General features: G+C 46.1%; 1 protein-coding gene across 3 annotated transcripts in view; it reads left to right on the top strand.

Moving 5' to 3' along the window:
* Positions 1 to 15558: 15558 nt before the first annotated feature.
* Positions 15559 to 27938, top strand: part of Susd4 (sushi domain containing 4) — a 132719-nt gene continuing 120339 nt past the window's right edge. For 2 of the 3 annotated variants that reach the window (XM_005348929.2, XM_026779931.1), the window contains exons 1-2: positions 15638 to 15896; positions 16494 to 16676. In XM_005348929.2, the coding sequence (XP_005348986.1) occupies positions 16529 to 16676 (148 nt within the window). In that variant the 5' untranslated portion in view covers positions 15638 to 15896; positions 16494 to 16528. The other variant, XM_026779933.1, reaches the window with a different exon arrangement.

Below are 27938 nucleotides of genomic sequence, written 5' to 3'. Positions count from 1 at the left end.
TGGTACCAAGATCTGGCTTATAAAGCTCTTTCTATTGGCTTATTTATGAAGACATATCCCACCTGAGGCTCTCAGAACACATGCTATAAATATGACCCAAAATAAAATTGCTAACTTACTTAAAATTTGTTCGATTAGTGTGTGTGTGTGTGTGTGTGTGTGTGTGTGTGTGTGTGTGTGTGTGTATACTCCATTACCCATTTCTCAAGGATGGAGTTTGTAGATGACAACATTGTGCCACAGTGTTAGACAGTTTTGCATGCTTCAAAGCTTGAAGACGATGAGAGGCAGCCAGCCAAGGTTCCCCAGAAGCAATCATAGCAGCTATCGCTCATAATGACTGTGGCAACTTTCGCACTGAGTCCACATAGCCCTTATAAAAGGAGAGCCGAGGAGATGGCTCAGTGAGTGAAGATGCTGCCAAGCCTTATATTCTGAGTTTGATCCCTGGTGGCCCACGTGGTAGAAGGAAAAGAACCATGTCATTCCCACAAGTAGTACTCTGTCCTCCGTATGCGCACTGTGGCACACCCAAGTGCACAAACAAACAAGTACACACAAATAAGTGTATTAACAAATACAAAGTGGAGTACTAAAATCATCTCAGGTCATGGTGTATGTGTGTGTTCATAGACCGAGTGTGTCACAATGTGTACATGGATGTCAGAGCACATTCACCCATAGAGAAGCAAAGGCCAGCAAGATGCCTTGCCTTTTCCTCAGACTAGCTGGGTCATCGGTAGGAGAGCTCAACCACATCCTCTCTGAAGGAAGATCTTCCTTTCATAGTTAATCCTTAATGACTAGCAAATGCTACACAGAACCAGCAGCCTTGTTTGTCACAAACTGGTGAAACACAAAATAAGCTTTTTGTGGGACCTGGTTGTCATGGACCAGCCTTGACAGAAATACTTTCCAGAGTAGGGGTGTGAGGACTTAGAAATATTAGTAAAGAATATGAAGATGTGAAAATAATAAAATGGAAAAACATAGAATAGTAATGGGAGGGAATTCCAGTGAATACTAAGCTCGCCTGCGTTTAAGTTCCAATTGCTTAAAATACCCCTGACCCCCAAAGATAGAAGTAAGACAGAAACTGCATTTACATGATACAAAGAAATGAACAGGTCAGTTGAAGGTCACAAGTCACATCTATAGTTAGAAGTTCTGTTGCTAGAACACAGGTCACACACCCTAGACCAAAACATTCTGTAGGCAAACCACTCCCTGGGTGGAATCCAATGTTATCTCCTTAAAAGAACTGGAACCTTAGTTGGATCATTAGACTTTTGTTTAAGGTAGAAACATAACTATTTCTCTATTCCTGAAATACAAGGCTATTAGCCACACCTGTTGACAATAATCTTGAGAGCAGAACTCTCTGACCTATATCTAGGTGGGACCTTTGTTTGAGGTAGAAACACAATAACCTTGAAGGAATAGAGGTAGGTTCCAACTCTCTGATCTTTGGTCGACATGGAAATAGGCTCACATTTTTGGGCCTCCACACCTGGCGAGATGGCTCTGGATCTTAGCGCACCCCCCACACCTGTGTCTCTTCATCTCCATGTGACTCCTCAGAGGGACCTAGCTTGCACATCATGGCAGTGCTCCCAGGAGCCCACGAAAGAGATGTTTTGTGAATGCCAAGCTGCCAAGTATGCCTTCGATGCTGAGAATCAGTCTCCTTTTTATTTGGCAATGAAATCCTCAGTGGATTGGACTGTGTATCTCAGAATGTGGCCTTCTGCCAGAGGAAGACCCAGGCCTTCTTTCTTAATTTGTTGAAGGGTTGAAAAATAAGCTCTCACCCCACAAGTGAATCCATGGGATGGAAGTGCGCTCTGTGTGCTATGGTTCCTGTGGAAACTCCTCCTCCCACCACCTCTCTCTCTGCATAGCTCTTAATGCTTGAAGGGGAAAAATTAGATAATCATGTGTAGTATGGTCACTTGAACACATATTGTTCAAACCAGGTTGTTCAAATGCACATGTGCTTAAGTGTAAAATATATACTGGGGGCTGGAGAGATGACTCAGCAGTTAAGGGCACTTGCTGCTTCTGCAGAGTACCTGAGTTTTGTTCCTAGTAGGGTGGTGGGCAACTCACAACTACCCCCAACTCCAGAGGCTCCGACATCCTTCTGGACTCCACTGGCACACACTTGGTATACACAATAAACAGAAATAAATCTTGTAAAAGGAAATACAAAATACACACATTAGATTATGAAAATGTAGCACAAAGACTAGCACAATCTACCAATGCTTTTTATTTTACACTGGTTACATTTAAAATGATAGTGCTTCAAGCCCATCAGACTAAATGCAATATATTATCAAAATTAATTTCATGCTTCTTATACTTGTTCTGATATGAACTCTGAGATTTAAATTTACATATATGTAGATGTAATATACATTATGGTATGCTTATTTTGTGTGAAAGACTTTTAAAGTTTATTTTAACTGACACACAAAAATTACAAATTCATGGGATGCTGTGTAATATTTTGATATATTCATGCCTCATGGGATATTTAGATCAGGATAAACAAACATGTCTCCTCAAACATTCATCATTCCTATATTGTGGAACTTGTGAAATCCCTTTGTCTCCCTTTCTGACATGTACAGTACACAATTATTATCTATAGTCACCTACTGTTCATAGTTCTGGAGAGCCTTGCTGTCATGTGACTGCTACTTAGCACCCACTGATCAACCTCTCCCCACCCAGATCCATTTCTATTGGACAGAGCTACCCTAAGTACTGAAAACTTCCCAGAGCTCAGGCTGTAAATAAAAGCTTTCAGCGCACAGGTGATTTTTGTTTTATATAAATTTATTGCTTTGCGATCTCCTTGTTTTCGTGTGTGTGTGTGTGTGTGTGTGTGTGTGCATGTGTGTGTGTATGCACACACGCATGCACACACACACACACACGTACATGGCACATATGTGAAGGTCAGAAAACAAAATTGGGTATCATTCCTCAGGCTCCCTCCACCTTTCATCTGAGATAGGGTCTCTCCAAGGCTGAAATTTGTCCAGCTAGGCTGGTCTAACTGGCCGTTGAGCCTCAATGAACCCACCTGCCTCCAGCTCTCCTCTCTCCATTACTGGGATTACAGGTGCACACACTGCCAAGCCTGGCTTTTTATGGGTTCTCTGGGGATTTAAACTGAGGTCCTCACATCTCCAAGGCACATACTTACCAACTGAGCCATCTCTCCAGCCCCCAAAGTCACCTTTTCTAAGAGGATAAAATGGAAGTCAGAGGACTTGTTTGTTTATTGTTAATCCCTGGATCGTAGGACAAATTATAATTTTCAAAATTCAGTTTCATAATATGCTTTTTATGTCACAGGATTTAGGGTCTTTTATGCCCCATTTCCCCTGTTTCCTTACTGCACAGGAAAACATATGGTCCCAAGTAACAATATCTAAATTCACAGACCTGGGCAACTCTCTACATGTGCCTACAGTGCACAGTGGATTCACCAAAGACATCAGAAACACAGAACAATAATATAATAATAATAAACCCATACAGATACACAGGGAGATAAATGAAAAACAACTTAGAATGTATTTATGCTAATAGAGCGCTAAGCGTGAACATTCTAACCTGTAAACAACTTCTTCTTCCCTAAAAAAAAGAAGAGGAAGAAAGAAAGAAAATAGTAGGTTAAGAACCTGGAACTAGGCAAGTTAAGTTGCCATGGAAACAATCACAGTGCAAATATTCCTTGTGGATGAGAGGTTATGTGTGTAAAAGTGATGGCTGGCAGACCCCCAGCATGTGCTTGACCATGCCTCTGAGTGTTTTATATGTAAACCTGACCATGGACAACGCCGAGCAGGACCTGTTGTTTCCAGAGGCACTGACTGAGGATTCTGGAGTTCATGAAGCTGGTAGTGGGCAGAGCATCCAGAACTGGAGTTTGGGTTCTCACACCCAACTTAGCACCCCTACCCAGCCTTCCACTGTCAGATGGTCCAGGTTAGTGAGACTCACAGAGAAATACTGTAGTTTTGTTGCAGCCTAAGATTTTAATACTTTTCACACTTGTAACCTGAACCCAATTACCAGTTGGAGATGGTAATTAGCAAATTCTCCCAAAGGAAGAGAGAGCTCTAAAGTATGTTCAGAGTCAAAAAAAAAAAAAAAAAAAGTATGTTCAGAGTCAAATGTGAGCTAAAGTCCATGGAGTGGGAGGCTGGGGGGTCATCAGGTCACTCAGCAGTGACACAGGAACCAAACTATGTGTGTGCTTTAGGATAAAGTTTACTCTTAATGACTCACCCAATATGGCGACCCTTCTCAATATAAATATAGACAATATGTTTAATAAGTATTCTTTTTTTTTAAAGATTCATTTATTAATTGTACGTACAGTAGTCTTCCTGCATGTATCCCTGCAGGCCAAAAGAGGGCACCAGATCTCATCATAGATGGTTGCAAGCCACCATGCGGTTGCTGGGAATTGAACTCAGGACCTCTGGAAGAGCAGGCAGTGCTCTTAACCTCTGAGCCATCTCTCCAGCCCAAATGTTCTTTTTTCTAAAGAATGTTTTGTTTGAAACTTTTATAAATTCTGAGCCTTTTATAGTTTTTTTTTTTGTCCTGTTTGCCAAAGTTGAGCCTTGTGTTTTTAACTTCAAAGAGGATTTGTTTTCTCAGAAAGGTACAAGTGAGGAAAGAAACTGTCTTAGTTGGGATTTTATTGTTGTGAAGAGACACCAGGACCACAGCAATTCTTAGAAAGTACAACATTTAATTTACAGTCCATTGTCATCAGGATGGGCAGCTTGGCAGTGTGCAAGCAGACTTGGTGCTGGAGCTGAGAGGCCTACATCTTGCAGGCAACAGGAAGTGGACCAACTGTCACACTGAGGGAAGCTCGAGTAAAAGAGACCTCAAAGCCCACCCCACAGTGACACACTTCTTCCAATAAGGCCACACCTCCTAGTAGTGCCATTCCCTTTGGGGACCCTTTCAAACCACCACAATAAGACTGCAGTGGAAGTATGGCATCTGGTGATTCCCTGTGATTGTGGACTGTGTGTGTAGTACAGTGTACAGGCCATTGCCAATCCTTGGTTGGCATCATCAGCAGGGCAGGAAGCCCTCAGCCCACTGAAATTCCAGCCTCTGCCCATGAGCAGGCTTGTTATATTGTGGAATAGTCTTCAGAAGGCAGGACATGGTGCTCTTTCCCGCTCAAAACCACCTATATGCAGGGCTGGAGAACTCCAATTGTAGGTGGCTCTCAGTGCACCCAGAAATCTCTTCTGTCCATAGGAGCTGTAGAAAGCCCCATTATCCAGTTGCCACAGTCACACAGCTAGAGAAAACCATTAACTGCCTTCTACTCTGTGCAGAGTGGTGCCCCCTTCCTGCCCTCCTTGCCAAGTGAAGACCCCACTTCATGGTACACTCTCATGGCTCCTTTAGAGAACTGGAGCTTCTCTCTGTGGTCTGTGGCCATGATACACCCACACCTGGAGGTTCCATGACGATCTGATTAACCAAGTCCCGCTGCAACAAATTCCACGTGAGAATACTTCATTTCCCATTGTCTCTACCACCCAATCACATATCCCCAGGTTCTACCACCTCCCTGTAGTGTCACGGGGTGGTGACCAAACCTTTAGTACGTGCTCCTTTGGGAGACACTTATCCAAGCAAAGGTTCACTTCTGGACCTCCGCCTTCTTCCTTTAGGACCCAGGGTGGAAACTGTCCCACGGCGTGCCAAAACCACTCCTCTGAGTCTGCCTCCGACTCCTTCCTGAGCCACCGTCCTATTCTGTAGTCACCATGTTGACGGCTCTCTGCCTTGACTTCCTCCTCTTGCTGCCTGCTCGACTTCTGCACGCCAGAGCTCTTCCGTCCAGCAGAGCCTTCTGCTGTGAGAATACTGTGTCTCTACACTGTCCCTTAGAGAAGCCACCAGTCACCGGTGGCTACAGCATGTGAGGTGCAGCTAGCAGGACCGAGGACATGGATTTTTAACTTTACATAATCACAGGCACATTTGGCATCTGTGGCTAATGGCCCCCATCTGAACAGTAGAACTTAAAAGTGTGAGCTCTGAGAACTATTACTCTAACTATGTCAACACGAATTAAAACTTCGCCATCTCCTGGCTGTACAAACCCTAGGCAAGATTTAGACTCTTTAAGTGGCCAACTGTTTTCATCTAAAATTTCAACACTAATTCTAGTGGGAATATGGTGTTTATGAATGAGAGGATTCATGGAATTACATTTGGACTGTAGCCCAAGTACTTAGTGTGAGCATGTGGCTCTCGTCCTCCCAACCTCCACCTTCACTCCTTTTTGACCCACGCCTATGACCTTTTAAAATTTCCAGCCAGGATGCTTTAATGGCCAGCCACATTGGTTTAGTGAGTTTTGACTATTGCTTTTAAATATGAAATATGAAATATATGAGGCTAGAATAAGAACTATGTACTTTCTGTGTGGTAGAGGTAGATGTTGACTCATTAAATGTTTTAATTCTTTATATAAGAGCACTGTGTACCAGGTGATGAAGTAAAATACAAAATTCTCAATGTAGGCTATATATATTTTTAAAAGTCATATGTAACTGGCTGTTTCCCTCCCACCCTCCAGTTCCTGAAAAACCACTCTGAGGCTTATATTAATTTATAAAAGTTTGGCCAATGGCTCAGGCTTACGACTATCTCTTACTTTTAAATTAACCCATTGCTATTATTTTGTATTTTATCACGAGGCTCATGGCTTGTTACCTCACATCTTGTTTCTCCTGTGGCTGCTGGCATCTCTCTCAGATCCACCTTCTTTCTTCCTGTATTCAGTTTGGCTCTCCCACCTAGCTATATCCTACCCTGCCATAGGTCAAAGTAGCTTTATTCATTAACCAATAGAAGCAACATGTACATATTCGCAGCATACAGAAGGGCATCCCACATCAATCATGTTTCTCTCAAATTGTGACTGTAGAGTTTAGCTCAAGACTGATACAGGAGCTGAAATCTAATGGCTTCTTTCCACCCTGACCTAGATTTCTTGACAGGACTTCCTGTTGTCTTTTGAGTAAATTCAAACTCACTGCCCTATAAACACATACTCTCTAGGTGCGATGAACTCTCCATAATTTCCCAAGTAGACCTTGAAGTGATCTATGACTTATCCTCTGTGATCCTTATAGAATTAAAATTCTCCCTTGAGAGTGAAGATTTATGGTATAAAGTTCACGGCAGGATTTGGGGGCAGTATGATGTACAATGGTAAGGAAGGCTCATGCCTGTGTCCTTCCATCCCTGGCCCATGTGAAGAGGAGAAGGCAGAGTTAAGATGCACTGCCATGGCCCTCCTGGGCATCTAGCTGTTTTGTTACCCTCTGATAATAGAGATGAAGGAAGACATGCAGTCCCCTTAGGACTTGACTGTGCCTCTGTGAAGACATCTGTTCATTCAGTCAGATCCTATAAGCATGGATCAACACCATCTTAGGCCTGGTGGTGAATACCAAGACTACGAGGTCATCCTGCTCTTTGTCATCTTGCATATGTCTGGCACGTGTCAGCACTGTCTAAAGAAAGAGAATAAGTTCCCGGAAAACTTCACTAGTAAGAAAAATCATTTTGGGGTTGGAGGGGTGGGGGCTGGGGATAAACTATTACCCACTTCCTGCCACTTGAATTCAAACTCTAGATGAATAAGGATCTTTTCATTTGATTGGTTTTGTATTTTTTCACATTGAGAGAAAGGCCTGGGTATATGATATACGATTTATATTAATGCCGGCCTATTCATTGAAATATGCTGGGTGTATGAACCAAGAATTCTATGTTTGAAAAATGTGGCCTAGGTTTGTAACTGTGAGATTCCAAAAGGCTGGGTTGATGCCTATGTTTCTGTGAACTTGCTTATGGCTAAGCATCTCCTAGATAGACTTGCTTGTGGCTAAGCATCTCCTAGATAGACTTGCATGTAGCTGAGCATCTACTAGATGGACTTGCCTGTGCCTGAGCATCTTCTAGGTGGACTTGCGTGTGGCTGAGCATCTTCTAGGTGGACTTGCATGTGGCTGAGGATTTTCTAGGCAGAGGCTCCACAGTGGAGGTTTCTCTCCTCCTCACCCTTTCCTTGGCATCACTTCAAATTAGCCTTCTTAAAGAAAATGTTCATGCCATGCTGACAATGATTTAAAGGGAAGAGTCTACAAAAAACAAGCGAAAAAGTCAGGGTGATGAAAAAACAAAACAAAAGGAAAGGTCAGGAAAACAACATTTTAATGCAATTAGCGACCACCAGGAGTGCGTCTGAAAGCACTGACTCACCTTTACCTGGTAGCAACCGAAGTGGCAAGTTTAACCAGAGGTGGTGACCACGTTAAAACAGCTTATTAGCAATCCTTGTTTGATTTACTCCAAGGACCAAACATTGCTATATAGAGGCCAAAGTTTAATGTTATTAAAAATATTTGCTTAATTCCAAATTCAGTAAAAAGCCGAAGGTTTAGAAATTATTTCTGTTTCACTTCTCCCCCAACCACGGTGTTTAAATTTAACTAAGTGAGATGATGCTCTAAGCATCAGATACTTATGCCAGCCAGGCCCTGACGTGCACACATCTTTGCACACTGAAATTGCTACTCTGTTTTGTTGTTGTTTGTTTGTTTATTTGTCTTGCGATACCTGTCCATTAAGAACCCCACTGGGTGCAGAATTAGTTGCTGAGAAGAGAGTCAAAAGCAAGAGAACATCACAGCCCCTGGGAGAGGGTGTGTGGATGCCTGTGAGCAGGGGCACCCCTGTAAGTACAGAGTGCCCTTTCCTGCACACACAGTCCTTGCCCCAGACTACGTTTCCCAGTTTCCTTTTGCCTATCTGCAAGACCATGTGACTAATTGGCCACCCTGCCATCTTGATTCTGGCTAATGGAATATGGGCAGAATGGATGTGGCTTTCAGGCCTGGCCTTCATACACCTTGTTCCCCTTTCTCATGGGCTGATGTGAAAAAAAAATGTGCATAACGAATAAATTAATATATGGTAAGTTATTTAATTATACACTATTTACGTGTCAGCCAGGTTTGAGCCTCCAGTGAAAGGCTGCTAGTCATCCTTCCTTCCTTCTTTCCTTTTCTTTTCAATGAGTACTTGACTGGGCTCCACTACCCCAGCCACGTTACTTTTTATGCTCTCACACAGAGTCAGTGTAGATCTTCCCTAACCACCCCAGTTCGAGATCCCAGTCAAGGATAATCCCCATGCTTTTAGCCATTCAAAATGCTTCGTATTAACCAGTCCCCTGGAGGCCTGTGGAGTGGAGCTAACTACACCCATGTGGCCTTACAGTTCTACTGGCTGTTACTCTGTCCCAGGTGCAGTCACTAATGGGGTCCTACCTGGAAGCAAGTTCATTTTTGGAGCAATTAGGTAACAAAGAATTCTGTCTCTCGTCTACGAAGGAATACTATTTCACCATCTTTAAATCTTATAAAACAAGCAAGGTATAGAAGGCATAGACACATGAATATGAGTTTGAGGCCAGTCTGGTCTCCATAGTGAGTTCTAGGACAACCAGAACACTCCATAGGGAGACCCTGTCTCAAAAAACAAAAAACAAACAAACAAATACCAACCAATCAAACAACTAAAAGCAAAACCCAAAACCAACCAAAAAATTCAAACAAATAAACAACCTTATAAGGCAGCTGTAAGGCAAAGACGAGAAACTCTTGGAAACCATGTGTTGAAGTCGATGGAGTTCTTCTGCCTGGGTTCTTGAATGGTTGTTGTCCACCCAGGCTGCGCATGTCCAGTACCCATCCCTGCCCCACTATCATGACCCTACACTTTTGATGAGACAGGAGAAATTTTAACTATGTGGGTATCAGTTGGTTTATCATCAGTTAGGGAAGTTTAAGCTAGCCAAACTATGACAGACAACAAGCAACCATTTGTGAGGGATGCAATGTGAATTTGGGATATACTTGGGGGTGGGGGAGCTGCGAGCTGACCGTCGACAAAAGGCAAACTAGTTCAGCAGGCAGACATCCTTCTTTTCTTTCAAGTAAAAGCAGTCAAGAAAGAACTCCTTGGACTGATCCCTGTTGCCCCCTTTCTAGTTCCGCGCTAGCCAGCTTTGGCACATGGTAGTCTCAATGTTAGTTCTATGTCATTAAGTTCTAAGTTCAGGCCTACCTTGTCTCTTATTATGTGTATTTTTCTTTTCTCCAGTTTTGAGGTGTGTATTTGTGCAAGCATGTGTGCGTGCATGCATGTGTGTGTGTGTGTATACATTCATACATCTATCTACAGGCTAGGAAGCTCCACCACTGAGCCAAAGCCACAGCCCTTCCAACACAATCTGTGAGCAAGCAAGCAAGCTTCGGAAAGTAGAAGCAAGAACTGGTGCCCCCTTCAGCTACTGGGTAAATATCTTAGGTGAACACACCAGTGTCATTGGAATGACTAGTGAAGAGTAGAGTCAGATCCCCTCCTACACAGGGTTGGCAGGGTGAGGAGTAACTAGAGTCGTCTTCTTTTGGTGTAGGAAGACACACATGAAAATGGTTTTGCAGAAGTCTGATTGCACTCACAGATCCTTTGCATGCACACCTACAGAAATGTGAAGGTGGTGGCGGGGAGGGGGGCGCTAGGCAGAGGACACTAGAGTTGATCAGACGCAGATGGAGTACGGTGGCCAAGTGGGGAACATGACCAAGAACCTTTGCTAGGGTTTGTATCGGAAGGACCTGAAAGTGGGATGAATGGATAAAGACTGACCAAGGTAGATAATTTCAGCTCATGGATGTGGGGCTGTTCCTCATGGTCTAGAACCTGGCCCTAGGTAAAATACTGATCCTGAGTGTGAGGACTCCCAGAGGAGGGGGTGGATGGAAAGGCTCTGGCTTACACTCTCTCCACATATCGGCTAGTTCTGGGGAGGATGACCCATCTAGAGTAGCAAGGCCCCCAGACAGACACCAAAGAATCAGAAGGCAGAAAACAAGACACGGTTAATCCATACGGGGTTTGCATTCTTAGTGGCCGAATGTGGCTGTTGATTTTCCCTGCATCTGCATCAAACATTTGATACAATCACACATGTATCTGTGGCCCATGGTGGGGGGGTGGTGAGGTAGGCATCGGGCATTTCTTTAAATTGGCATTCTCCAATTTATCAGTAATCTTGAGCACCTTTCCCTGTATCTGTGAGCCAAGGAGGAATGGAGAGCTCTCTAGAGTGTGTCCATGCCTTCCTAGTCTTGCTTCTTTGTCTTCAGACCAAAGTTAAGCCTACAAGGCTTTCCGGGCTCTTCCTGGCTTGGCCTTAGGTGTGTCTCAGACACTGTGTCTTTTGGCATGTCCCTACTTCCATTGTGAACTCTGTCTTTGGTCTCTATCCCTGGCCTTTCCCTCCTAGTCACTGCCTGGGCTGTTCGATCTCCCTGGACACTTGTCTAGCCATTTGATCCCCTTCATTCTCCTTAAACCCACACAGACACTCAGGTGTCTGTACTCACATACTGAGGTTGCCTCCAAGATCCCATTCTGGGTCATTTGTACTTCCCAATCTTTGCTATTGCTGCTTCAAAGTTGATCTATTTTTAGACTTCCCCACAGACTATGAATTTGTTGAATATTTCATGTTTTTGTTTTTGTAGTCTCTGTACCTACCATGATGACCAAAATATACCAGGTGCCCACTCACCAAGTACACTTTGTAGGGATGGAGGAGGTGAGGACACCATGCGCCTAACATGAGCTGCTTTATCTACCTCTGCAGCCCTGGAAACTTGCCTGCTCACACACTGGGCTGTCCCTCCAGGCCTGATGGCCTGGATGAACCTCAAGCTTTGAAGAATGTTAGATCTTCAAGGAAACACAGCATTCAGTGCGATCCCGGCCTCATGCTCTGCATGTTATGGGATCAGTAAGTTGCTGGACGCTTCCTGGATGTTCATAATTCAAGAAACCCAGGGAAAAGAGAAAAGATCATTACTTGGCTTCAGTCTTTAGTTTTCAAGCAGTGTTTTTCTCAAGGCCCACATGTCGGAAACTTGGTACGCAGGTGCACAGCGTGTGAAGCAGAAGCTGATTGGAGTTGTTTGGGTCGGGAGGGCTCTGTCTTTATGGATGGACTTGTGCTACTCTGGGAGTGAGCTGCTTACCAAGGAATGGGTTTCCAATAGAAGGATGAAGGTCAGTTGTCTGTCAGTCTTCCTGTGCTGTCAGTCTTTCTGTTTTCTCTCTCTTTCTCTCACTGTCTCTCTCAAAAGTGTATTTCTTTCTGGCCACATGGTATCTTCTGCCATGCTATAATGTAGCCAGAAGGCCCTTCCCAGAAGTAAATCTCTTTTTTGAAATACTTAGCCTCCAGTACTTATGGATTACCTGGCTGTGGCATTTAGTTATAGCAGCAGAAACTAGAGTTTCCCTGAATTTCACAACTACTCCTGTGTCTGTCCCATACTCCAAGAAGTCTTTGGAGTATGTCAGGAGGCTTTTGCTTTTTTCTGCAGTTTGGTAGTGAGCTCCTGTAGGAGTGAGAAAGACAGAGGAGGTAAGTTTTCCATCACGTCGTAGGAAGTGAGTCATGCCACCTCCTGCATTCCATCTTTCCTTATTTTCTTTTCTGGAGAAAGTGCATATCCAATTATGTTCAAGATGGCTTATATTTTAGAGTCCAGTGCCTCAGAATATGACTGTTATTTGGAGAAAGGTCTTTAAATAGTAATTAACTTTAAGTGAGGCCACGAGGATTGTCCTAGATGACATGGGGAACACACACAGGAGCGCACAGAAGACTCTCACCTGCACCCAGACCAACACTTTCTCTCTGGATTTCCAGCGCCCGGAACTGGGAAAAGTTGAATTCCTGTTGTGTAAGCCACCAAGACCATGGTATTTTATGGCAACTATGGAAAAAATAGAACATGAGATAATATAGGAAGCTGACAAAATGCTGTGCCGTAACCACCCCCGAAAGCTTCCCCTGCGTGAATCAGAATGGTAGGAGCGCCCAATCCTGTGAGAGCCCAGAGTGGTCACATGCCTCCTTTTCCAAACTCTCAGTGCTGGAGGTAAGTGGGCATGGACCAGAAGCTCGTGAAGAGCCTGTGAATTGTTACATCAAGGTGAGTGATTACATGTAATCCACAGAAGGGAAAGGCAAGGGAGCATGAGGCTACCTCCAGTTGGATGAAATGCAGTCTCTCATTTTGTTATATTTATATTCATAAATGTTTTGCCTGCTTGTATGTGTGTGCATCACATGCATGCCTGATGCCCATGGAGATCAGAAGGAAGCAAAGATATTGGATCCCCTAGAACTAGAGTACAGATGGTTGTGAGCCACCACGTGGGTGCTGGGAATCGAACCCGCCTCATCTGCAGGAACAGCAAGAGGTCTTAATCACTGAGTCATCTCTCTAGCCCTTGAAAGGCTGTCTTAAAGAAGGAGAATTTGACCTAGCTGCATGGGCCCAGAAAGGAGAGGCAGAAGCACGGGCAAAGTTCCAGGAAGGGTAGATGTCGGTCTGTCATACTTTTGTCAACTCGACATGAACGTAGACATACCTGAGAAGAGGGATTTCTCCACTGAGAAATTGCCTCCATGTGGCCATGTCTGCGGGCACAGTTTCTTCAAGGCTGATTGATGCAGGAGGGCCCAGCCTACAGTCTGTGTGTTAGGGGCGGGTATCATTCCGGGGCTGGCGGCCTGAGCTGTAATAAGTGTGCCAGCTGAGCAAGCCATGGGAGGTAAAGTTGGTAAACAAGCAGCCTTCCTCCATGGTATCCACTTCCGCTTCCTGCCCTGCACTTCCTCAATGACGGACTGTAACTTGTAAGCCAAGTAAACCTTTCAGCTCCACGTTGCATTTGGTCAGTGTTTTATCGCAGCAATAGAAACTAAAGGGGAGCGATCCCATATAGGGAGAGCTTTTCTGAGGGCCATGGGCAAATACAACAGGCTTCCTTAAGTACTGGGTGAGGTGCACAATCTTGTTCACAAATAATTTAATTTTTATGGTACTGGGGGTGGAGCTCTGAGCCTCACACAAGAGCTACTGCTGAGTTGAAGCCCTGGCTGGACACCACTATGTCAGAAAGGAGAGTGAAGCATAGGTCCCATGTTTGGGCCTCATGAACTTTGATGTTCATGTTGGCCCCGGTTGCCACTATGGGGAAGAGTTCAGAAATGGTTGTTGCATGGTCAAACAACAGTTTTGAGCCCTGTGGATTTGACAGCTATTTAAAAAGGGTAGACATTTTACTGAGAATAAAGTGGAATAAATATTCAATTTGCAGAGAGCAATCTCAGGACCTTGGAAAAATGGAAAAATACCCAAGTAATGCTTTGGGGTCTCATAGTACATGCGTTAGTAGAATGCATTTGTAATAGCCAAAAATGTTAAACTTACTCTGTGCAAAGCTGACATCTCAATTTTACAAATCGAAAAAAAAAAACATTGAACTCGATTTATCTACTAAAAGCTAATTTCTCCTACAAGAATTTGTTAAAATTACTCGCAGTAAGAGCCGGCACAGTAAAAGCTGTAATTTCCCAACTACCTTCAGTATGTGAGATTTTGGGAAAGTCGATAGAAGGACGGGATGATTTGGTGGCTGTATCAGAAACATGGTTTTTCATACCCACAAATTGCTACAGAATAATGGAGTGCCAGTTGTTCGAAAATACTGCCTGCCGGCACCACCTCATTAGAGCACACCCCTTAATCACCAAGGCTGGAGCCTGGGCCTTCCGAGTCCAGCCCGCAGAGGGAGGCCTAGCTTGCTGGCGAACAGCAAAGGCAAGAATGGCTTAAGAGAGCAGAGCTCACAGCAGGCTGAACTTAGGACACCAGAAAGGGACTGCTGGCCAAGGAAACTCTGTTTCCTGGGACCTCTGATCCTTTTGGGTTCTTAACGCTCGGGCCATAAGCCTCCCCTTCTGCTGATACCCAGCTTTCTGCACTGGCACCCATCGCCTCCCTGGGAGAGAGTCTCTCAAGAGAAAGCTCAGAGGGATGTGTGCATCTCCCAGGCAGCCAAGAGGGACGGGGAACAGAGAGACCCAGTCTCCACCAGTCGCCTTCTGGACTCTAGGAGACACGCAGAGCCTGCGAAGGTGCTCCGGCGTCACCAGGAACTTGAGATTTTAGCAAGGAACGTGCTCACTCCGCCCCATTCAAGTTAACCCTGCGGTCGGTGATGGTCCTGGGTGGGATCCCTCTGCCTACGGCCACCTTCGCCATCTCAGCCTATGGTGGTGCCCATAGGGCACCAGAGGCCATTGGTGAAGGATCGGGGTGCAGAGCTGGACGTGTGCGCGCGTGCGTGTGCCTGTGTACATGCGCGCGCACATGCGTGTGCCCCCCCCTCGCGCGCGTGCCGCTGCCTGGCGACTCGTGCCCGACAGGTGCAGGCGCGCCGGCTTCCCATTGGCCGTGGCGTCTTCCTCCGCCCTCGCCATCCCCTTACCCCCACTACTGGCGCTGGCTGGGATCCGCCGAGGCGCGTGCAGGCCTGCGCTCCCGAGCCCTCCCCGCGCGCGCTCCCGCCTCATCCCTCTCTCCCCCTCTCCGCGCCGCCGCCGCGCGATCCCGAGCTCAGGTACCGAGCACGCGGGCTCCTCCCCGGGGGCGCGCAGCCCGGCCGCCTTGGCCCTAGTCACCCCCGCCCCGCGGGCTCTCGGGGGGAGCCCGGGGAGGGAGCGCGCGGCGGGACGGGCGGGGGCGGTGCAGCCCGGCAGCCGCCGAGGCTTCCGTCTCGTTCTCTCGCTAGCTCGCGCAGCGACGGCAGCAGAGGTCGCGCACAGATGCGGGTTAGACTGGCGGGGGGAGGAGGCGGAGGAGGGAAGGAAGCTGCATGCATGAGACCCACAGGTAAGAGCCGGAGCCCGGAAGGGGCTTGCCTGCCCGGGGAGGCGCGCGCAGGCCGGCCTGGGCGAGTTGGCTCCGGGCTTAGCACCCCTAAAGGAGGAATTTTTAAAATAAAAATCACAGCTCAGATCTCATAGGGGATTGGGGCAATAGGACCCTCCCAATCCCTGGAAAAGCAGAGAAGTAGCCAGGGGCAGCAGGGTGTACATTGTGAGATTCCTGAGAGTAAAATGTACAGGCCCCGGGAAAAGTGTTTTCTCAGCCGCTTGATGCTAGAAGGCTTTAGACTTTCCTGTCATGATCATAACCGCTGAATCCTGGGGACCAGCGCAGAGCCAGTGTGCACTAACCCCTGTCCTCTCTCCCCTCCTCCATCCCTCCCGCACGCGCAGCATCCCATGGTGGCTGCTACTCTCTGGACCCTGCATGGGGGGTGGCAGGGAGGATCTCGGCGTGGGAAAGGGGCGGGAGCTGCGCAGGGGCTACCCGGGATGGAGCCCGCAAAACCCAGGCGCCGGGTACCCAGGGTGGAGGAGGGAAAGCGTGGCCCTAGAGCCCAGGCAACCCCGGGGTATTGTCGTGTTCCGCTCCTGGTTGCAGACTCTTGCAAGCTGGATGCCCTCTGTGGATGAAAGATGTATCATGGAATGAACCCGAGCAATGGAGATGGATTTTTAGAACAGCAGCTGCAGCAACAGCAGCCTCAGTCCCCCCAGAGACTCTTGGCCGTGATCCTGTGGTTTCAACTGGCGCTGTGCTTTGGCCCAGCACAGCTCACGGGTGGTGAGTAACCCCGCTGTGATGGGAGAGCCTTGGACGGCCCAGCAGGGAGGGGAGCCTGCGCTGGCAGGACAGCACTGCGCCTCCTGCATACACGCAGACTTTAGGGGTGCCCGAGAAACAGAATCCTTGTGTCCCAGTCTTCTGCAAAACCCCTGGAGTTCACAGAAAATTCTGTGGAGCCCGGTGCAGGTTCGCACACCCACCAGCAGCCGAGTTGGGCTTTTCTGAAGGAAGGACAAAAGTCTGGTCTATTATTTCCATTTTGGCTAAGAAAGAAAAAAAGAGGCATGGAATAAGAAAGAGATAAGAGGCGGTGTATTTGTGGACCTTTTACCTTTGATCTTTGCCCTCTGCAGACCAGTCAGGTTTTGACTTCTGGATTTGGGCAACACTAGGCTAGCCACCTTTAAGAATGTCAAGGGTCTGAAATCATGGTCAGACTGGTTGAAGGACAGGTTTATTTGAAAGTTAACTTTCTGTTTCTTGGAGATGGTGTGTTGAGGCACGTCAGCGGTTGCTGGGGTGGGGGCGAATGGTTGCAGAGCTTCAGGGATGTTTCTGGAAGATCGTTTAGCGGGTTACAGGGGGAACCAAGTCAAGAAGCGAAAGTTAACTGAAATAAATTGATAGCCCCAGTCTCTGTAGGCGGCTCTTCTGTAATGCACTTGATTTCAAGGGAGAGGGCTGTGTTTTGGTTGTGATAGAGGAAGACAGATGGAGTTCCTGTCTGAATTCCCCTGCTCAAGCATCTCTCTTTCTCCCTTGTGCACCACTGTCCATCACTCCCGTCTGTTCCAAATATTCCTTGAGAGCTTGCTGCTGTGGGCACGTGAAGGACAAGTTTGTGAGATCCTGTGGATGCCTTGGAAGATTGTCATTAGATGAGAAACGAGTATTGCTGGGCAGAAATGAGCCATTTGCATGTGGGAAAACGTTGCTGTTTCACAGACTTGGGAGGTGAAGATGGGGCGAAGGAATGGATGGAGAGGGAGCAATACTGGGGGAGGAGAGTGACCACCCAGGCCTTAACCCAGAGCAGTTCACAGTCCAGGCTGTCCCCGTGGGCAGCTGTCAGATGCCTGCGGTGTGAAGGTGTGTATCATGGTGTGCATCGAGTCTGAGTTAGGGAGAAAACTCTTACTTTGGCTTTGGATGGAGTGGGCAGGTGCGTGGTTGTCTTGACTTTATTTCTCTCAAGGAGTCACTTCTGGTGCCATTGTTTAGTTTTCAGTAGACGTACCTCTGAGGCAGGCGTCCTCCTCACAGAGGGCAAGGTCAAGTGTGAGTCCAGACCACGTCCTTGTGGCCGCCAGGGCTTTCCCCTCTCTGGATACTACTAGCCCTACCTCATAGGCAGATGGGAATCAGAGGCAGACCGCCACTGAGCAGGCCCAGGGCCTTTCCTCTTTCTGGCCTTTCAGTTCTGGCAGGCCCTTATGATTTACCATCGTCCTGGCTCACGCCTCCCATGCAGGTGACAGATGAGCTAATCAGAGCCCATCTACATGTGTCTCCGCTGTTGGGTGAGGTCTGAGCTTGGGGTGAACTCAAAGGCTATGCTCTTGGCTTCACCCATTGCTGTTTCCAGGGCTTTCCCAGCTCGGTTTAGCAACACCATTCGGACTCCCCAGCTACCTTTGTAGTTTGTACAGTGGTGTCTTTCACTCTCCCTTCCCAGAGTCTTGGAAACAGTGGGAACAAGGGTTCCCTGTCACCCTTCAGCATCAGAGCCCTTTCTTATAGGGATCGTGTGTTGCAGAATGGCTGTAACTCTTATTTATTTGTTTGTTTGGTGACGCTGGTTTGTGGAGGAATACTTACTACCATTTTAGGACTCCTGCCTGAATCCACAGTGTAGGGAGGGAAGGATGGCAAGGGACATCCTAAACATGGATGAAACGGAATTACTTTCTCAGAAAAGAAATCTATGTAGTATCCAGGTTGATAATGAAGGCAAATTTACCATTACTCCGAACCTCTGCTCTTAAAACATCCATGTGTATGCAAATCTCTCTTGTTAAAAGATAGATCCCGATGCCGCTGGCTTTGGGAGGTCCCTGAGAGTCTGTGTTTCTATGTTCTTTCAGTTATTGCTGTTGTTTGTGTGCATACGCATCTGCCACATTTGTGCTGGTTTCCCAGGAAGCCAGAAGAGAGCATTGGATTTCCTGGAGCTTCATGTACAGGCAGTCATGAGGGGCACCGTGTGGATGCTGGGATCTGAACTTGGGTTTTCTAGAAGAGAGGCAGGTGCTCTTAACTTTGGAGCCATCTCTTCAGCCCCAACGGTCTATATTCAATATGCGCCCATCTCCTAGGAGAAGTCTTTGCTTCCAGTTCAAAGATCACAGTTTGATTAGCAATGCTTTAGACTAAGGGGTTCCTTAAAATCAGTTGCTTCTAACTCCAGACTTCCTGACCTCCTTCTCAATTACCAGATGCCAATGACCTGCTAAGGAGCAGAGGTCTCAGCCAGTGTCTCATCTGTAGGTGAAACACAGCTGAAATCAGCCTCACGGAGCGCTTTCCCTCTCTTAACCCACAAAAGGTGCATATTTAATAGGCACTCTTCTGAAATGTGGATTTTCATTTTTGATTGCTTTCAGAGAAAAAGGAACACCACAATAGCCAGATATAATAGTCTGAGCTAAGAGCGGGGTGGGGGGGAGAAAGCATGTGCCCAGTATAAGTTTTACAGAAAAAGGCCTGAACTAGAAAGGCAGAAATTGAGAAAATGACCAGACAAAAGAGGAGAGAGAAAAGAACTCCATCAAAACGGAAAGGCTTTGTCCTGGGAAGCCTGAGATCCAATTCAACTCTTTCAGCCCTAGGAGAGCTTTTTATAAGCCTGGCTTAGCTTGTGGTGACTTTGGGTGGCTCTCTTGGAGCTGTCTTTTGTCAGCTGGGTGGAAGGGTCCTCATTTGGAGCCTCTGAAAATGATTATCCTGTGGGGACCCCTGCCAGGCATCTGGGGAGGGGGTGGATACAGGACCCTGCTGTGCCCACGAATCCTACTGGACTGTGGTCTCTGTTGCCTTTCTTCCTTTGCCTCAGTCTACTTTCCCAGAAGCCTCGTGGGTTTGGAGGGATGACGTAAGTGGTCCACCCAGAGGTACTGGAAGAGGACCTAGACTTTGCTTTATAAACTACTCCTCCAAGATCAATTCCTTCTAATATTGGGACTCTCACAGCGGGTGCTGCGCTTGCTAGCTTTGAGGATTTTGATGTGGAGTGTTCTCAGCTTCCTTATGTATATGATAAAGAGGATTTTACAAATCTTAGGGAATTGGTATCAGGGATGGAAATGCCACAAACACTCAGTAATTGTAGAAGGTCATGGAGACGTAATGGCAAGGCTAAGACAGTGCTATAGTCTGGGGCATCTTTGATCTGTTTATTCATGAAGCATGAACTACTTGGACCCCACCTCAAACCAAGGCCTGTTGCTCACGTAGTTCTTTTAAACTAATAGAACCTTCCCATTTTATCCCAGTGAACACTTTTTTATCATCATCGTATGCTTCTCCAGTCAGTAAATTCTTCACTCTCCTGGGCTCTCGTTGCTCTAAGAAGCAGTGCTTTATCGTATCATTGTAAGCCCACTGAGGGCAGCGATCTTGACTGATACATTTTTATGTTTTAGGCACCAGCGCAGCATCTGATTCATGGCCCAATGCTCAGTCGGTGTTGGTTGAAAGCAAGAAAAATAGACACCTCACTTCCTGCGTCTCTGTTTAGAAAACAATCACTGTGGGTGGACGAGTTATGAAAAGTTGAGGCCATGTCCAGTTGGAGGTGGTCTAGGGAACGCTGGAGGAGAGTCAGGAAGGGCTTCAGAGACAGGGAGACACTTAGGATGGGAAGGGGTGGCAGAGATATTGTGTACAGAGATGTGGAGATGGTCACATGATTGGACTCACCAGAGAGCAGAGACTAGACTGACGAATGCAGGTGCTATGACCGCAGTGAACTACGTAGAAGGACAGATAACTTGAAGTCTTTCCTTAAGGGTCTTGGGAGCATCGTGAATGTCTCGCATCAGAACCCAGGAAATAGTGTTTGGAGCAGGAGTGTTACATCAGGCAGGCTATACTATCCACTTCCCTGCTTCTGAGTCAGCACCCCCGAGTTACTGTTCTGTCTGAATTTAGCCCCGTGAGGGTGAGGTCTCATCTGGGTCATGAGGCATATCTGTGTGCCAGCAGATAGGAACGAGTTTGTAGATGTGGTTATCTTGGAGTTTTATTGAGAAAAATTTTATGTGTGGTTGAGTAGAAGCTTTTCCTGCAATGCTGTCTCTAAAATCCATGGTTTCAAACTGAACCTAGTCAACAAAGTCCCAACTCCCGAAACTTGGGCACTTATTTCCTCAACAAAGCCTGTGGTGATTTAAGCAGTGTGGAAACACAGCTTATTGTCAGGTGAAATCTGAAAGCTTCGAGGGTACAGAAGGATTTCCTGTAGCAAGTAGCCAATCTCACAAGCCAGAAGAGAAGAGGCAAGTCAAAGAGACCCAGAGTGTCTTTAATTCCCTAGCGTAATGGTGGGGTAGGTGAAGATCGTGACCCAGCAGATTCCGGCTAGAAATGAGGGAAAGGGGCTGTGCTATTCTGTTCTTGGTGTCTGAAATATATCTCCAGTGTTTCCAAAAGGCCTTCAGATGATAACAAGGGCTCTGCATTCTTTCCAGGATGAGCAGAGTTCAAATTCAGCTTCTGCCCTTACGTGGCTGCATGGATTTCAGTTGCCAGTTAACATTGCGGCCTGACAGTATTAAGATCTCTATTAATGTAGTCAGCCCTTGTCTGCAGTTTTGTTTCCGTGATTTCAGTGGCCAGTTATCATCACGGCCTGGAAATACTAAGTGGAAAAGTCGAGAATAAGTGATAACAAAGGGAGTGCCATTTTGAGAAGCATGAGGAAGTCTTTCACCAACCTGCCCAGTTGCTTCTGCATGGAATATAAATTAATCCCCATGTCAAGTATATAATATGGTAGGATATTTAAAATAATATTCAGAAGATGTGTATTATAGCATATTGTTATAAATGTTCTATTGTATTGTTTGGTATTGCTAATTCCTTACTATACCTAACATAAATTTAACTTTATTATAGGTGTATAGGTCTAGGATAAAATGAAGTATAGTATATGGGGATTGCTACTGTCTGTGATTTCCAATGGGAACCTTGGAATATATATTCACAATAAAGGAGACTTTTAGGGATTGCTGGGTTCCAAGCTCTTAGCTGCCTTCCACATCTCTCTGTTCCATCGTTCGGCTCGATTGTATGCCCTGGAAATACACATATAAGGGGATTCAGTTTTGCTCCCAGGAAATATACAAATAAAACTTCTCAGAAGTTTAAATGCAAATGACTTGCACAAAAATTTCCTAATATAGATTTTTTTAGTTCATTTTAAAATCTAGTGTTATTGATTGATACTGATGAGAAAAGTGATTTTTCAAATTGCTTCTTTTTATCCTTTTCTGATTTTGGAAGCTCATTCAGTGTTTGATAATTGAAGCAACCACACAGGGTAATGGTATGTCTAAATAGGTCACCAGGATCGTTGCTTCTGAAAACTGAAGGAAAGAAAAGACCAAATGAGAAAGCTTTTTAGCTTATTTACAGTCTCCTTTTGCGAAGACACACAGTGGCATCCATGGCAGATACAAAAGACGTATCGTCTCGTGCATCTGATGAATCACTTACCTACTAATTGCTCCATTTTCACAGGAGCTCGCTGTTCAACCATCACTAACCATGGAAGATTGAGAAAAGATGGGATGAAATGTTAAATCGGCTGGAATCTGAGCGACTGATAAACATTTCCAGATTGTCAGCAATCCTAGTTGTAGACACCTGGGACATGCTTTGTATGTGTCAATGCCCACCCCCATACATATGTAACCTCATTTAACCCATGGGGGACTGCACGGTGTACACCATTGTATGTGTCAATGCCCACTCCTATACATATGTAACCTCATTGAACTCCTCATGGGGGACTGCACGGTGTACAACTTTGTATGTGTCAATGCTCACTCTCATACATATGTAACCTCATTGAACTCCTATGGGGAACTGCACGGTGTACACCATTGTATGTGTCAACGCCCACTCCCATACATATGTAACCTCATTGAACTCCTCATGGAATTGCACGGTGTACACCACGATTTGTTCCTATTTAATAGGAGAGGAACCCAAGGGATAAGAAGACGAGGCCACTTGTCATTTTCGGTATGTTTTTCCTTTTAGTATGCCAGGACATGACAATTCCAATCTCTGATACATCTAGGCCACCCCTATTTTTATGATAGTTCACCCAAAAGTGTCCATTTAAACTGAAATTATCAAATAGTTTGAAAGTTGGCTTTCCTTTCCTAGTATCGTGACCAGAAAGGGCCATAAAACATACTGGTGAACCACAAGAAAATCCCATAATCTGGGATGAAGTAGAGGCCAGGGAGCCTGAACCTTGGACTCTGAGGAAATGATAGCAAGAGACCAGAAACCCAGAACCTGTTCCCCCAGGTCAGAATGGGATGTTCCCTGACTTTACTTGCACTGAGCAAAGAGATGCCTGGTCGCCGGGACCAGTGACACGCATGCTCACCAGCCCCTTCTAGGGGTTGCCACAGCTTTCCTTGCAGCTGCCATGCGCTTCGGACAAGTGTTAATTATCGCACAGCTAGCATGTGCTTAGGGTGTTAAAAGCCATGCAAACAGGCTTCGTGTGTGTCACTACCTGTAACTGCTGAGTGCACCAAGGGGAGGGGTTTTCTTTTTCTATCTCTCCCGTCTTTTAAATCTTGCTTTAAGAGACCTCAGTGAGGTTGCTCTCCTGGAGTCTCCTAATGTTCAGAGAAGCCAGGTTAGAAAGCAAGACGCAGAGGCACACACCTGTAATCCGAACACTGAGGAGAGAGACAGTGGCAGCCAGAACTTTTGAGCCCAAGAGAACATTTCTCCCTTGAAATGTTACGTTGGAGAAAGAATAAGATGTGTTGGTTCATAAGATCTGAGAGTCACTTTTGTTTGCTCTCCTGCCCGAGAAGACATGTTGGATAGATGAACTTGAGGCTGAATTTTGGGAGGAATTTGGCCCAGTTTTCCCTCATCTTTACGAAAAAAAAAAAAACAAAAAAAAACTTGTCTGAACTGCTCTAAGAGAAGTTACCCACCCAAGAAGGAAAAACAAAGAGAAATAATTAAGAGAGTCGCTCACAAACTGGAATTGAAAGTGCATTTTGAAATAGCTTCTTAATTGGGAGTATTGTAATTGCTTTATTAATCTTAAACAAGGTAAATTGGGAACATCAGAGAAGTCAAATGAAAACAAATTCTTGACATTATTTAGAAAGCATCATTAAACCTGGGAACACAGCAGAGAATGAGCCTCCACTTCCTCCACCATGGTGGTGCCAGACGCTTGCTCTGCCTCCACAGGCTAGGCCCTCTCGTGACCCTGTCTGTGTGTTTGAATGGACTTCGGTATAAAGAAGAGGGAAGAGTTGCCGAGCCGAGTAAGCTGGATCAGTGGTCACTTCATAATTGTCCTTAGGAAATCGAGGTTTCCGAAGACGTTGAGGAAGGGTGAAGCTCTTTGGAAAAGAAAGCCGTGAAGCCGTATTTGACCTTCTCTCGCTTCTGTCTGAAATGGTGGCCTTTTGTCTCCTAGAATCACCACTGCGGCAGAAGAGCTGGACAAGAAAGGCCACTCACACACCATATTCTCATTTTTTCTGACAGTAACAAAATACAGAACAACCTCATTCCTTCGGTCTGGTTGCCGTTATAAAAGAGATATGTGGTTGGGTTGAGTGAGCCAGTAAGGGGAAGAGATTCTTTTAAGAAAGACATAAAATATGTTCTCAGAGTGGATTTAACGTTGTGTGTTCCCACAGCCTTGGTACTGATCTAGTTAGTTGCGAAATTCAAGTTTTCCTTAAGGAATGTAGAAGGAGTTTCTGGACTTTAAGCCACCATGAGACAGATAACAGGATCTACTGGTTTTATGGAAATCTGATAGGCTTAATCTTGTGAAAGATTTTCAGTCATCCCCTTCGAGGGTTTCTATTAACTAACATGGACTCTTAATAGCTTAAGCTAACCCAAAGATACATTTCAAGGTAAGAGTTGGGGGCCAGAGAGATGGCTCAGTTGGCGAAGTGCTTGCTCAACAGACACATGGATATGCATTCAGCTCGCCAGCACTCTCATGAGAAGCCAGGCTGGGCTGCAGATAATCCCAGCGCTGTGGAGGTGGAGACAGGAGATGTCTGGAGCTTGCTTGCTGGTGTAGCCATCAGTGAGCTCTGGGTTCAGTAAAGGACCCTGTCTTAAAAAATAAGTTGTATGTGGTGGGGTGGAGAGCTGGCGTAGCGGTGGAGAGTGCTTGTTGCTCTCACAGAGGACCTGAGTTCAGTTCCCAGCGTTTCACAGCTTATGCCTGCAACTCTTGTGCCAAGGGACCTGATGCAAATGTGGTACACATGCATATCTGCAAGCAAAACACTGCACATACAGTGTTCCCAGCCCCCACATGGCAGCTCATACTGTCTGTAACTCCAGTTCCAGGGGACCTGATGCAAATGTGGTACACATGCATATCTGCAAGCAAAACACTGCACATACAGTGTTCCCAGCACCCACATGGCAGCTCATACTGTCTGTAACTCCAGTTCCAGGGGACCTGACACTTTCACACAGACATAGTACAGGCAAAACACCAGTGCACACAAAACATTAATTGTTGAAAAAAATAAGGTAGAGAAATACAGAGGAAGATAACTGACTAAACCCTAGTTAACATGTCCACACTTACAGGCTTGTGCATGCCCCATGAACACATACATATGTATCCAGTGCACGCACACACACACATACACACACACGCACACACAGTCTTTTTGGGGTGGTAGGAGGCTCCTGCAAATTTAGGTTATAGCATAACAGCATGCACTTAGTAGTACAATGGAATTTAAATAGAGATATTAAATTGCACTGAACTATATTTAAATAGGGAAACCATCTTTAAGAATCTTTTAGTTTATCTGGTTAAGAAGAACTCAGTTTTGAGTTACTATGTGGCCTTTTAAAAAGTCTTGCCCAGGTTCCACCACATCCCCATTTGCTCTGGGTTAGAAGTAGTTTTGTTTTGTTTCCTGTTTTCCGCTTCTCATCCTGTTTACACCGTTGTCTTGAGATGGAAGGCACCTACTTACTTTTACCGTTGACTTGGTGGCTTCAGTATGGATCCTGGGAGCGAGCTCTGGGGAGACACAATGTCTGTAGAGGGTAACCAGTTCTCATTGCTGCTGTTTCCACTGGGCAGAGGGGATGCTAACCTACTTGCTTCCTGAGTTTCGTTATCTGCGAAAGGGAGTGTCTTCCCTAGGTGCTGCAAACATCAACTGCGTGTGTGTGTGTGTGTGTGTGTGTGTGTGTGTGTGTGTGGTGTCATAACTCCCTGAGGTGCCAGCATTGTTGAGAACAAACGATGAACGCGTGCTACATTTACTGCACCAGGAGGGAGCCTGCCAAAAGTCTTCTTGGCCAGGAAGGGATATGGAAAAGCAAACACGTACAGGTCCCACAGCGCGGGTCAGGGTAGATGGGTGGTGTAGCTATTCACGGTGTAGCCCCCAATTCTTGGTCTCAGTGCGTCCATGGAAATAATTACCATGCTGTGGTATAGGGATTCATAGTGGACATTTATCAATGAGATTCAGGGCTGCGGTGGGGCTTGGGGTGGAAGCTCATGAAACACAAAGGCTCTGGAGCCGGGTCTTGATCAATAAAATAATTTCCAGGCGAAGACGGTGTTGGGAGATGATTTTTTTGAGTAGAGAGAACAGTGTGAACAGAGATCTAGGAGGAGAAATAATATGTACTGAAAGCAAGGGATAGCTCAGAGCAGCCTTGGTAAACAGCCCATGCAGAGGGTGGGTTGGATCTACTTGCCTGGCTAACCACAACACTCAGGGATTTGGATAGGAACCTACAAAAAACTAGGCCTTCAGGGGGCATGGCATGATCTGTTTCATTTTGTTTTAGAAATGGATGTTTTAGCAGCGTCGAAGATAGAGATGTAGAGAAAACCTTTGCTCATTAAATATTTATCATGCAGGTCTCCAAGACTAGGTGGCAGATACAGGTGGAGACAAAGCCCTGCCCTCTGCAGATGTATTCTCTGGAGGGCAGTAGGAAATGACTGTATTGACTCAGGAGGGACATGTTGAGGACTTTAACTCCAGAGGACTAGAAGAGGAAAAGCTGCAGAGGCAGCGTCAACGGAGGCAGACAGCAGGGTGTGAGGTTGGCAGAAGGGGGAGACTCCTTGGCAGAGCCTGGCTGCACTCCATTGGAGGGGCCGCTGATGAGGGGTGGCAGCAAGGAGGGCGTGCCCTGCCACCATCACTCAGGTACACCAGAGCTGCCCACTGACACACAGAGACCCTGCTGATCCCTTACTCTCTCAGCGTCGTCCTCCCAGTGATGAGGAGGCTCCATTGCCCTTGGCACATGCATTTGGTCACCATCTGGCCATCTGACAGTTGAAAACTCAGTTCAATGCTCAGGAGAGACATTTGGGCTAAAGATGTGTGTCATCTACTTCAAGAGGGCCGTGGGAGGGGCCGGGCTTTCCCAGGAAGGGAGTGTGGGAGGAGAGGCTGGGGATGTAATGTTGGGAGGAGAAGCCAGCTTGGAGGCTGAGGAGTTGTGCAGCTCATCAATATTGATACCAATAAGAATTTAAAAGCAAAACCAAATACACTTGATTCAGGTTATTGAATACTCCCTCCTGCCTGGGAGCTTTTATGTTATTTTTATGTTGTTGTTGGTATACTTTTATGCTATTATTAGGATAATGCTTTAGTGATCCAAATTCTGGGAGCCTATGCCAACCAGGCAGAAAGGCCATGGTTGGGAGTCTGATACATTTTGTGTATACAATGTCCTCTGTAGGTTTCATGTTGTCTTAGGGTTACTATTGTTGTGATGAAACCCCATGACCAAAAGCAACTTGGAGAGGAAAGGGTTTATTTCACTCACAGTTCCATGTAACAGTTCGTCATTAAAAACAGTGAAGGCAGGTGTAGTAATAGGAGCGGCGGGGCCCCAGCACCCCAGCCGCCTCCGGCTAGCTTTACCCCAAATAATTACACGGACACTGTGTTCATTTAATCACCGCTTGGCCCTTTAGCTCTAGCCCTTACTGGCTAATTCTGATATCCCGATCAACCCATC

The sequence above is a fragment of the Microtus ochrogaster genome, chromosome 6 (assembly GCF_000317375.1).
Source record: "Microtus ochrogaster isolate Prairie Vole_2 chromosome 6, MicOch1.0, whole genome shotgun sequence".
In the NCBI taxonomy this organism is placed as follows: Eukaryota; Metazoa; Chordata; class Mammalia; order Rodentia; family Cricetidae; genus Microtus; species Microtus ochrogaster.
This window is presented reverse-complemented; position numbering and strand designations above follow the sequence as displayed.